Source organism: Geotrypetes seraphini, chromosome 12 (assembly GCF_902459505.1).
Source record: "Geotrypetes seraphini chromosome 12, aGeoSer1.1, whole genome shotgun sequence".
NCBI lineage: Eukaryota > Metazoa > Chordata > Amphibia > Gymnophiona > Dermophiidae > Geotrypetes > Geotrypetes seraphini.
In genome coordinates, this window is record NC_047095.1 from 107180213 (window position 1) to 107194056 (window position 13844).

Genomic DNA, 13844 nt, shown 5'->3' on the forward strand with positions numbered 1-13844 from the left:
CATCAAGTCTGCCACTCTACTGACCCACCCCCTTAAGTCTAAACCCTAGTGACCCTATTCCTTATCTTCACCCTCGTAGGGATCCCACGTAGGTATCTCATTTATTCTTAAAGTCTGGGATGCTGCTGGCCTCGATCACCTGCACTGGAAGCCTGTTCCAATGATCTATCACTCTTTCCGTGAAGAAGTACTTCCTGGCGTCGCCATCAAATTTCCCTCCCCTGAGTTTGAGCGGATACCCTCTTGTGGCTGAGGGACCTTTGAGAAAGAAAACATCATCTTCCACCTCGACACATCTTTACGGTAATGTGGCCTCCAGAATTGCACACAGTATTCCAGATGAGGTCTCACCATGGCTCTGTACAGCGGCATTATGACTTCCGGCTTCCGGCTGACAAAACTTCTCTTGATACAACCCATTATCTGCCTTGCCTTATATGAAGCCTTCTCCACTTGAGTGGCAGTTTTCATGTCTGTACTGATGATTACTCCTAAATCTCATTCTGCTGTAGTCCTAGTTAAAGTTTCTCCATTCAAGGTGTAAGCTCTGCATGGATTTCCTCTTCCGAGGTGCATGACCTTACATTTCTTGGCGTTGAAGCCTAGCTGCCAGGTCGAAGACCAACTTTCTAATGTAAGCAGGTCCTGCGCCATAGTATGCTGTAGATTGCATTCACTTACTATATTACATAGTTTAGCGTCATCAGCAAATAATGTTTTCTTACCTTGAAGCCCTTGAGTCAGATCTCCTATGAATATATTGAAAAGGAGTGGACCCAGGACTTAGCCCTGCGGCACTCCGCTGGTCACCTCCGATGGTTTAGAGAGGGTACCATTAATCACCACCCTCTGAAGTCTGCCACTTAGCCAATCATTGACCCATGCAGTTAGTGTTTCTCCTAACCCCATCGATTTCATCTTGTTCAGCAGCCTGTGGTGTGGAACGCTGTCAAAGGCTTTGCTGAAGTCCAGGTACACAATGTCCAAGGACTCTCCCAGATCCAACCTTCTTGTTACCCAATCGAAGAAACTGATGAGATTGGATTGGCAGGATCTACCCTTGGTGAATCCATGTTGACTGGGATCCCGTATACTCTCCTCATTCAAGACCGTGTCTAATCTACGTTTAATTAGTGTTTTCATGAGTTTGCACACTATTGATGTGAGACTAACCGGTCTATAATTTGCAGCCTCTGCTCTGCAACCCTTTTTATGCAGAGGAACGATGTTAGCTGTTTTCCAGTTCAAGGGAACTTTCCCCGTACTAAGTGAGAGATTGAAGAGCACGGCCAACGGTTCCACCAGGACATCGCTCAACTCTCTGAGCACTCATGGGTGCAAATTGTCCGGTCTCATGGCTTTGTTCACCTTGAGTTTTGTCAGTTCGCTGTATACGTCTCCTGGTGTGAACTCAAAATTCTGAAACGGGTCTTCTGTGATTTCCTTTGCCTTCAACTGTGGACCGTGTCCTGGTGCCTCGCAGGTGAAGACTGAGCAGGATTATTCATTGAGTAGTTCGGCTTTATCGGAATCTGCTTCCACGTAGTTTCCGTCCGGTCTTAAGGCTTACTATCCCATCTGTTTTCCTTTTCCTATCACTAATATACCTGAAGAAGGATTTGTCCCCTTCTATGCTCTCTTCACTACTGATTGTATGTTCACTTCGCAATTGCTAATAAAGACAAAAAAAAAAAAAGAAACTTGTTTTGAAGTCGGTGTATCAAATATAAAATAAACTTGGAAACTTCAATTCAATATGCAAGGGAGAAACAGGTCTATAACTTGTACCTCAACTCTGAGCTCTATTTTACTTTTGATTCAACATCTTTGTCAAGTATCTATAGGCAGTTAACGTGCCAGATAAAACTCACCACTTTGACTAGAGATCTCTCCATCTGGACAGGCGATACAATCATAGCAGCAGATGGGCTTTTCTTTACTAGTCAATTTCTGGAAGCCAGGAGGACAGCTCTTGCTGCATTTGGATGATGGAGGAACCTAACAAAGAAAACTGAATTTGAGTCCAATAAGAATTGCATTTTAGAACAGATCAAAGTTCTATCAAGCCCATTAACCTGTTCCAAACAATAGCTAATCCAGGTCACAAGTACCTGGCAAGATCCCCAAAAATCTATCTACTTAGAGACAAATATGGATCTTTTATATCCATGAGTTCATTACCAATTGATTTAATATAAGAAAGTACTGAGTTAAGAACCACATTTAAGAAAATATTGTATAATGTAGTTACTATCTAGAATATGAAATTTAAGTTGAGATAGTAATGACTAAACAGTTGTTGATCATTTTTATTAAAGTATGTCTCTAAAGTATACATATTGAGATCTTTAAATCTATTCTTTTTTTGCCTTATGATCAAGACCACCATCCTGTTTAAATTTTTGTAAGGTATAGATTCCAGAATTATACACAATATTCTAAATGAGGTCTCATCAGAATCTTCTACAAGGGCATCAATACCTCCTTCTTCCTACTGGCCATTCCTTTCTTTATACATCCACCATCCTTCTAGCAATTACTGTCACCTTTCTGAACTGTTTGCCACCTGAAGTTCATCCCATACTATCACACCCAAGTCCCGCTCTTCTTTCATGCATGAATGCTCTTCACCACATAAACTGTACTGTTCCCACAGGTATTTTGGATTCCAAATACAGGACCTCACATTTCTTAGCATTAAATCTTAGCTGCCAATTTTTGGACCATTCCTCCTGTTTCACCATCAGGTAAATTTTACCAAAGAGCCTTTCAGCAATATCACTTATAAAAGTGTTAAATATAACAGTCACAAGAACTGATTCTTAATTCAGTTCTATTTGGGGAGTCTATTTGGTGATGTGTGGTGGACTCTCTGAATAGAAGTACTAAATTTTCATTTCTGCTGATCTGATGACTTTTTGATCTCTGCATTGCACAAGGCTTTTTTCATGATTAGTCCAATAGAGGAGGTTTTTTTAAAATGACAATGTGGTGTACTTACCCCTTCAAGGTTCTTTTACACTGTTTTTGGATGGTGTGGGATGGGGTTCTGAGGCTTTTTCCTACCTCTTGGACAAGTCACTGATTTTTAAGGTCATTCAGTGCTCGAGACTCAAGTCATCTTAATGTATGTGTTGAAATGATTATTGAGACAGCACTCTAGCTAGTATGACTGTTGGTGAGTGTGCGATTGAATAATAAAAGAGTTACATATTTCATAATATCTACAGCTGTTATAAAGGCTGATATGTACCATTTCATTTGTATCTTTGTTCGGTGGAGGGGGTCAATGACCATTGGGGAGTAAGGTGGGGCATACTTTCATCCCTTCAGTGGTCATCTAGTCAGTTTGGGTACCTTTTGTCCCTAATTAATGTCCTGGATGTCTTGTAAAATGTTTGATTATCCCTGCAAGACATTCAAGTAATCATCCCACCCAAATCTTGCCTTTTTCCTGCCCCTTTACAATTAGACATCTTAGAGAGCGAATGCCCTGCAAGACATTTAAAAACTTACTGGTCCTTTTACTAACGTGCGTTAGCTGACTTAGCAAGTGCTAACGGTTAGCACACACTAAACGCTAACATGTCCATTATCATTTATGGACACATTAGCATTTAGCGCATGATAACCGTTAGCGCACGCTAAATCGATTAGCATGCAGTAAATCAGTTAGCGCATGATAAATCGGCCAGTGCACCTTAGTATAAGGACCTCTTAGTTTTGAAAATCATCAACCTGGATGTTTTCGCCTTTGAAAATGAGCTCCATAATGATAGAAATTCTGTGCGAAGTGGGGGGGGAGGGGCACAGTGTTACTGCAATGTTTACAAACAAAGCTACTGACTCTTTTAGCGGATTTTTTTGGGCTGAAGTATTATTTTTGCATTAGCCTTCATAAGCTGAAGTTTCTGAGTGTGTATTCTTATTTGCCTGCTTTTTGGCACCTGTTATGAAGTAATCATCAAAGGTCTATGACCAGTGGGAAAGTCACAAATGCAGTGAGACACAGAATATAAATCGTGAAAGAAATATGTAGTGCAAGACACCACAAACAAGTTTACAGACATGAGTAGCATACGGGTCCTTTTACTAAGGTGTGTCAGCCGATTTAGCATGCGCTAACTAATTTAGCATGTGCCCTAATATTTAGGGCTCCTTTTACGAAGGTGCACTAGGGTTTTTAGCGCACGCACAAAATTACAGCGTGCTATAGCGCGTGGTAGCTGAAAATTTACTGCCTGCTGAAAAGGAGGCGGTAGCGGCTTGCGCGCTCGGGAATTTAACATGCGTTATTGCACGCGTTAGGCCCTAGCGCACTTTCGTATAAGGAGCTCTTAGTGTATGCTAAATTGATTAGCACATGCTAAATCAATTAGCATGCACTAAAATGCTTAGTATACCTTTGTAAAAGAGGGGGATAGTAAATTACAGTAAAGACCTGAATAGTCTATTCAGTCTACCCTGTAATTGCATGCATTACAATTTCATGATTAAATTAAAATGTGTTTTTTTTCCTTGTTATTTCTGGGTCATGGAACTTAAAATTCCACCCAGTGCTGTCTTTAGGCTCCATCTACTAGAGTTGCCATTGAAGCTCAATCCCAACCTATCCAAACCATCTTCATTGTGGGATACAGACCTTGAAACTTTGCCCATTCATATTCTAATTAGAGATCCTCTGTGTTCATCCCAATATTTTTCAATTCCATCACTATTTTCCTCTCCACCACCTCCCTAGAACAAATAATAAAAAGAAAAACATGCAGTACAAATAGTCACAAAATAAACAAACCAAAAAAAGAGGATGCAGGACAAAATGACTGAAAACAAAATTCAGCACACAGTATGGGGCTCATAATCAAAACTTTAAAACATCTAAAAACCCACTTAAATTGACAACTTAACACGGTCAACACTTCATAGGTTATTTCAGTACCATTACTCAAATCCCAATGTGGCTGTGCCAACCCCCCCCCCCCCCATGAGCTAGTTGGTGACAAAACAATCTCATTCCTCTTGGCAACCCCTTGCCACTTCCAACCATAGCATGGCCTATAGTGTTATTAGGTCACACACCAACTCCTGGCAGTGATGCTCATGAGCTGTCCATTTTCATTCCCACCTTCATTTGTACATTGACTCATATCCCTGCCGCATTTAAGAATATATCCCCCAACTTTGGCACAAAAGCTACTTGGTGAAGACAGTGGTGACCATCTTTAAAATCCCTATGTCCCCCAATAAATTACCCCCCTTTTCCAACCCCCACATACACCAATACAAAATTACCCAAGGGGTTGGCAGGAGGGAAACACTATTCAGATCACTTCACACTCGACCACCCACTCCCCTCACAACCACCAACAAAACTTGCACTCCCACTCAAAACCCACAAACATCCAGCCAATCACAACATCCATACCTGCACTAATTGGAGCACCCCTCACAACCCTGCCTTCTCCCTAACCTACCTACTCATCCTTTACCTAATCAACCTCCATCTTTCATAGCTCCTTCTTATCTTTCTAAACTTTGCCCCCTTAATTTCCCTCTAACCTAACATTCCCACAATGACTAGCTCGGTCAATGTTACGTACTTGCCAGTCCAAACTGACAGGTTCTTCTTACTTTTCTCTTCAATACCAAAAAATCCAATGCTGTGTGATAAATGTTTCAATCCTCTTCAATTTTCCTTTGTCAACCTTAACCTGTTAATTTATACTGATGGAAATCACACAATATGTTTTGTCCTAAACACTTTTTAAAGCAGAATCAGCAAAGAAAACAGCTGAAGGAACACCTGGCAGTAGCTGCACCATTTTACTCTCCTTTCTAAGAGCACTTGTTGCTATAGATAGCATTTCTGCCATACTGATTATAACAATCAATCCTCAATGCTATGAACTTTGTTGATAAAGCTTCTGTCTACTGTCTCACAAGCAAATCAACATACAGCTACTGTATGTTATTACACGAGCACCTACTGACTCCTACTTTGCAAGCAATAAGGGCCCCAGAGATGATAGGGGCATATCTGGAGGCATGGTCAGGCAGTATTTGGGTGAAATGTGGGCCAACTTAGATGCCCTGCAGAGATAATCAAATGTTTTACTAGACATCCTAGATGAAACTTAGATGTGAGTTAGATGATGTGAAAACAGGTATATGTGTGAAAAAGGTATCCAAAGTGACCAGATAACTATTGTAGAGACAAAGGAAAGAATCCCACACACTACCTATGTGTTCACTGACTCCCTCACCCCCCCCACTAAGATCAGAATAAATAAGTACATACCTGTCTCCAGAACATCAGCACCTGATATAGGAAATACTAGTAGAGCTATTTAAGGTATCTTAAATAGCCTGGGTACTAGGCTAGTGAACCATAGAGAGTAGCAAGTTCCATAAGCCACTCTAATTACTATATTCATGGTGGAAAACATGAGCATACCAAAACTACCCAAACCCTACTCTACTGCCATATAGGTGTCATCTGCAGCCATAAGGGTTATTGTGGTTGCAGACAGGTGAGTTTTAGGGGTATGGGTGGCTCCCACCATAACCTATAAGGGAGTTCTAGTGAGATGTTTATGTGGAACCTTTATATGAAGTTCACAGCAGTGCCCTCTAAGGTGTTCCACTGATCTATTGCCATGCCTGGGTGGTAAATCCATTACAAGATTGGCCCCTCCCATGTCCAAATGGTCTTATTCTAGGTGTTTGGGACTTTGGACAAATTTTGGTCAAAAATGTGGTATAAAAATAGATGTCCTGGTGGTCTGGGTGACCCAATGGCCTGAACGTCCAGATAGACAATTTTAAAAATAAAAATAAAAATCTAGATGTATGGTGAATTGCTTTTTGAAAATGGGCATTTTCACACTGCCAACTTTGGGCGTCTAGCACCATACATATATAATGGACTTAGATGTATGTATTAATTATGCCCCTTCATCTCTTTGGTATAATATGTAAAGATTATGAAGTATGTAACTGATATACGTGTATTGACCATTTAAAAAGAACAGTTATGTTTACACTTTGAGCAAACTGATAATCCCAATTCATCATACTATGAAAATCTAAGTTGTCAAATTCCTAAAAAGTCCATAGTATTAAAATGTGATAAATTTTTAAACAATAATACATTATTAGTTCTAATAAAAAAAGATCCAAGGATTACTACATTTGTGTCTAACTTCAAAAAACATACATTCCAGGTTATAGCTAGAATATCTGTCACAAGTCCATGTATAGAACTAAAACCAATCCTCCATTTTTATTTTCTTCAGAACAGTACTTCAATATACAATATAACTGAGAGGAGGGTTAAACAGCATTTAGGATAGATTATGATTACAGGTGATCCAGGTTTTAATATACTGTATACTGGACATAATTATCTCCTACTGAACTCCTAATCACAACAGTTTTAATACAGATGATCTAGTATTAAAAGTATGATTCCTGTTGATGAACCTCTAAGGAAAAATAGAATCCAAAAGCCTCTGACAACTCCTAGTAGGTTCATATCTCCCATGACAAATTAATACAAGAAAATTAACATCATTATCACTTCTTGCACAATTAAATTTTAGAAACAAAGCTGATATTAGGATAATCACAACTATCCCTGCCACAGACTGAACAATAGAGAACATCTACAACATCTTGTCATCTTCTGTTTCAAAAAGTAAAATCTAAACAAGATCAAAACACTTTACAACATAGCATGAATAATTATAAAAGTAAGTAGGTGCCCAAGACTGCCCACAAAGAGGAAAACTGAAGAGTGAATCATTTGCCTTTGGCATGCTCCTTCAGTACCTTTGCTTGCATGATTTTGATGGAAAATTTCACAACAAATATGACAAAAGGTAGATTAAGGAAACCCTTTGATCTAGTTATAGCACTTCATGATATCAGTAATATGGGTGGAGCTCAGAAGAAGGTTACTAAAATGGTTGGTGGTCTTCATCATAAGATATATGGGAACAGACATAAAGATTTCAATATGTATATTTTAGAGGAGGGGAGACATAATAGAGACATTTAACTACCATTTAACACATCTTTTTCATTTGAAAGGAAGTTCCAGAATGAGAGGGCATAGGATGAAGCTAAGAGGTGATTGGCTCAGGAGTAATCTGAAGATGCACCTTTTTTTAGAGAAAGGGTGGTAGATTCGTGGAATAGTCTCCCAGTAGGGTTGGTGGAGAAAAAGACTTTGGGGTCCTTTTACTAAAATGCGCTGACTGATTTAGTGTATGCTAATCGATTTAGCACATGCTAAAATTAACATGCGCTAAATGCTAAGTCACCCATTATATTCTATGAGCACCTTAGTATTTAGCGTGTACTAAATTGATGAGCGCACACTAACCCCCTCTTTTACAAAGGTGCACTATGCTTTGTAGTGAACAATAAATATTGTGTGCTAAATGCTAACTTGTGCATTTTATCCTATGGGTGCGTTAGCGGTTAGTGCATGCATTGTTTTACGTGCACTAAACACACACTAAAATATTAAATGATTAGGGAATAGAATGTTTTAGGTATAAGATCACTTACAGGTCATGGACCGGGGGGGTGCTGCCGCGTGAGCGGACTGCTGGGCACGATGGACCCATGGTCTGACTCAGCAGAGACCATGCTTATGTTCTTATGTTCTTATGTCATAATGCCTCATTCCACCGATGCCTAAGCTCCGTCCTCATCTGCACAAGCCTCAACCACTTTAAAATCATAAGTAGCAACATTCTAGAACTCAGATTGTGATGTCATAATGCCTCATCACCGCTGCCACCATGTTTAAGAACATATCCTCTTGTATAATGAACCTACAATCCTGGGCCCACACTGTGCAAATGAAATTGAATGAGTCCAAAACAAGACTTCTTTGGCTCGGTCCAAAACTAGATCACCTACCCATCTCCATCCCACTACCCTCTGGCTCCTCTCTGCAGCTTGAGTTCTTGAGCAAGGTCTTGGGCATCATCATTGATTCCACATTGTCCTTCAATGACCACCTCCAATCCTTGGTAAAAAAATGCTTTTTCAGTCTTCACATGCTGAGGAATGTTAGATCCTGCTTCTATCAAAAACATTTTACCCTCGTCCAATCCATCATCCTCTCCAGATTGGACTATTGCAACTCTATCTACTTAAGCCTAACTAAGAAAAACCTTCACAGACTCCAACGGATTCAGAATGCCGCGGCCAAGCTCATCTTCGCTAAAAGTAAATTTGACCATGTCTCCCCGCTCCTGGCCAAGCTCCACTGGCTTCCGATAATCACCATGGTCCACTATAAATGCGCCTGTTTAACTTTCAAAATCCTATATGGTATCCTCCCTCCCTTTATCCCTCTTTCTTGGAATTCCTCAAACCCTAATACCACCAGATCTTCCCACAAATTAAAACTATCCTTCCCCTCGCTAAAAGGCATTTCCCACACAGGAAAGCTAGGGACCTCCCTCCACTTCAAAATCACTGAGCTCTGGAATAACCTTACCTCTCCTCTTCGGAACTTTAGCTCTCTCCAAGTTTTCCGCAAACATCTGAAAACCTGGCTTTTCTCAAAAAACGTAAGTCTCCCTTCAACTTAGGAATCAAGGAAACTCTTATATCTTGGCATCCCAAGTCCTCTAAATTTTCTTCACACTTATACCTCTAACCCTCTGTTGTAGTTCCTTCCTATTTCTCCTACTGTAAACCGCATCGAGCTCTACGAACATGGAGATGATGCGGTATACAAACCTAAGGATTAGATTAGAATGAAATGTTTCTGATATTACAGTTGCAATTCTGCTATTAGTGACTTATTTGCACACTTGTGGATTAATGCTAGTTACTAAAGATATTTGAGATATCTTTGCTGAGGATTTTCCACCCGTATGAGATCCAGATGATGGATGAGCCCCATTGGAAGGACCTTGTTACCAGAGAAGGAATATGATGGGTGCCTAGAAACCCTAAAGACTTACCAGCAAAGACTTATTGACTGTTGCTACTAATGACCGGATGATCTTTATGGCTTTGAATTTCTACAGCTTCATTTTTGCCTCCCCACAATCATGGACTTGTTGATTTGCATTTTAACCCTTTTTATGGACTTATGCAGTATTAGTATATATATTTTTAACAACAGGCTAATTACTAGATTCATGTGTTCTGCTCAATTGTGACTTTTATGCATTTTCATCCCGTTTTGACTCCTGTAATTGTGCCTTAATTATTTCCCATTTCAATTGGATTCTCTCCATTTCCTTTCTTGCTGCTAGAGCTGAGGTGAAGTGCAGTGAAGACGCAAGGATGACTTGAACCCATTCACTTCTTCTGATCCTAAGAAGTGCACAACAGACTATGATAACGAGAACTGATGTGGTTACCTGGATTTCAAATTTGGCCTATGAGCATAACCTGATAACGTTTGGACCCAGCCGAGTCTGCACTGATCCCAGCTATTTTGGAAGGGCATGGAGATAATCTAACTTGTTAATTTATCCTTTTATCCCTTTTTGATATAGTATACTCATAACAGGATGAAGCCATAAAAGCAAAGTATCTTTAAATGTTTAATCACATATATTTTCCACCTATGGCATATGTTTTGCGAGATTTCTTTATTGTAATAATTATTTGATTTCTCATGATTTCTGAGTCATACTGTAACAATTGTCCTTGTAGTTTAACTTGGGTTGGGTTAGTCATTTGTCCTTTTAATACTTTATCAAGCTCAATTTCAAGTCTTTGGGCCCTATGCCTGTACTCCGTGATCAACACCAGCATGACCTTCGACAACATCTTGACCTTGCAGTTTTGAACCCTTCTCAGGGTTCGAAGAGGGGGATGAGAAGGGTGGAGAGAGAGAGAGAGCGTGAGAGTCCTGTACAGGTAACAGGTGAAGAGCCTACCCTGAAATCCCCTAACGTATTAGGCCAATAAACACAACTAAAGGCCTAAGATGGCTTAGAATGCTCTGACTAAAACTGTCAAGCCTTTGCACAATCTATGCTTGCTGAAATCAGCAAGCCAAGCGAAAAATGAGCGAGTGAAACGAAACTTATTCTTTTACATGGCAACTGGTGTCACATCTGCTGTAATGCCAGGTAAGTGGATCTGAGAAGGATGAGAACATGTCTTAACCAAGAATATAAAAATACATTATTTTGCAAGAGCATCCTGTGATGGGCAGGCTTTTACTGGACGATGGCTTGAAGTTGCTGATGTGGTAGATTAAAGGGGCATATGCGGGAAAAGATAGATTTTCTGGTAAACAGGACATGCATATGGTATGACACAGATATTATGAACCAATTAATGAATTAACAAATGTAATGACATGTAAGAAATAATCAATAAAGATTTATTATATGATTTAGACCAACGTGGTACTGGCCACCAAGAAATGTATAAAAATAGGCCTTTAAGAGGAAGTAAGCAGAAAAGACATCAAAGGATCCTCAGGCCTGAAGATCACATTCTGTTATTCTATATGCTGAATGATTTATTCTTGCAAGCTGTTACTGATTTGTTAATAAATATACTTATTGATTGATACCAGTATATAGAGTGTGTGGTCTTTATCTCGGGGTAGGCCTAGACAGCTGGCCAACCTCAATTCCACCAATGCCTAAGCTCTGTCCTCATCTGCACAAGCCTCAAACACTTTAAAATTATAAGTAGCAACATTCTAGAGCTCAGATCGTGATGTCATAATGCCTCATTCCACCAATGCCTAAGCTCCGTCCTCATCTGCACAAGCCTCAAACACTTTAAAATGCTTAGTGCACCTTTATAAAAGAGGGTCTAAAACGGTTAGCGTGCCTTAGTAAAAGGACCTCTTTGTCTGAATTCAACAAAGCATGTGATAGGCACATTGCATATCTTAGGGAGAGTAGGAAATAGTGGATGTTATGGATGGGCAGTGATGCATGTCGGTAACAAAAATGTCATGCACGAATACAGGATGTCCGGGGTGGTACTTGGAGAGACCTCCCAGGAAAGGGACTTGGGAGTTCTGATTGACAAGTCGATGAAGCCGTCCACACAATGTGTGGCAGCAGCAAAAAGGGCAAACAGAATGCTAGGAATGATAAAGAAGGGGATCACGAACAGATCAGAGAAGGTTATCATGCCGCTGTACCGGGCCATGGTACGCCCTCACCTGGAGTACTACATCCAGCACTGGTCTCCGTACATGAAGAAGGACACGGTACTACTTGAAAGGGTCCATAGAAGAGCAACTAAGATGGTTAAGGGGCTGGAGGAGCTGCTGTACAGTGAAAGATTAGAGAAACTGGGCCTCTTCTCCCTCGAACAGAGGAGATTGAGAGGGGACATGATCGAAACATTCAAGATACTGAAGGGGATAGACTTAGTAGATAAGGACAGGTTGTTCACCCTCTCCAAGGTAGGGAGAACGAGAAGGCACTCTCTAAAGTTGAAAGGGGATAGATTCCGTACAAACGTAAGGAAGTTCTTCTTCACCCAGAGAGATGTAGAAAGCTGGAACGCTCTTCCAGAGGCTGTTATAGGGGAAAACACCCTCCAAGGATTCAAGACAAAGTTAGACAAGTTTCTGCTGAACAGGAACGTGCGCTGGTGGGGCTAGTCTCAGTTAGGGTGCTGGTCTTGGACAAGTGGGCTGCCGCGTGAGCAGACTGCTTGGCATGATGGACCACTGGTCTGACTCAACAGTGGCAATTCTTATGTTCTTATGTTCTTATAGGCCATTTGGCCTATATTGACATCATGTTTCAATATTTCTCTGTTTCTATCTTTACCAACATTATGAATGTCCAGCAAAATGCTTCAGTTCTGAAGCTAAATTCTACAGCAAGGGTAGTTTGTCATATGAATACAGCAAAATGACAAAGGCAGATCAAGGGAACCCTTAGATCTCGTATCAATCATACCAATAGTGTTCAATTAAACACTTAAGTCCTTGTGGCAGATTTCATAGCTGGGGTAAACGGACAACATGAGTACAAAATCATCAGAATGACAAATACTTGTTAAGAAAGCAGATCCTGATCAGTGCTTCTTTATCTCATGCTTCAACATACATGGATAAATAGCTGGATAGATTCTCCCCAAACAGCTGTTTTTCTCTTATTTAATCTATATAGCCACTGCCCTTATGCTTGTTTCCCTCCTCCCGAATAGCACGATTTGCAGCATTGACTTAGCCGAGGAGTCTTGGTAAGTGTCTTGAAGCTCACATAAAATGTTGAAGTTGGTTGAACCTGGTTCTATGGTGTTCCATCTGCCTTGTCCTCGCTCCCCTGGACGTAGGATGAAGTTTAATTGAAGTTAAGTTGTTTTTCTTTTTATTTATTTGGGAGTTGGCTGGGGGGGTTCCTTGAGTGGTTGTTGTGACTGAATTCACCTGTGTTTATTGTGCATTGTTTTTATGGTGGTAGTGTTATTTTGATTTGTAGCATACCCTAGGTACCCGATGATGGTGTGCAGGTGGTGGCCTGTTGGTCTCTACCTTGTTGTGTGAAGCTTTGGAGCATTGCTCCCGTCGCTGACTCCTCAAACTGAGGGTACCTAAACTCACTTTAAATTTTATTTTCACGTGCCTAATTTATTAAGTTATATTTAGTTGTTATTTAGTTTTTCGCAGTGCCTTCTGTTCCTAGCATCCACTCTCGGAACCCTTGACCATTTTTTTGCCTCATTGTTGGTTCCTTTGGAAGTCTGAATTAGAGCAACAAATAAACATTAAGGGCTCCTTTTACAAAGCCGCGCTAGCGGGGTTAACGCGTGGGACTTTTCATCACGCGCTAACCCCCCGCGTTGACTGAAAAACTACCGCCTGCTCAAGAGGAGGC

The 13844-nt window shown here is 40.5% G+C and overlaps 1 protein-coding gene across 1 annotated transcript in view; it reads right to left on the reverse strand.

The window, feature by feature from the left end:
* LOC117346257 (G-protein coupled receptor family C group 6 member A-like) overlaps positions 1-13844 on the reverse strand; it is an 82791-nt gene that overhangs the window by 8190 nt on the left and 60757 nt on the right. Inside the window, exon 6 of the mRNA XM_033915659.1 lies at positions 1872-1998. Coding sequence (XP_033771550.1) covers positions 1872-1998 — 127 coding nt within the window. The remainder of the gene's footprint in view (positions 1-1871; positions 1999-13844) is intronic.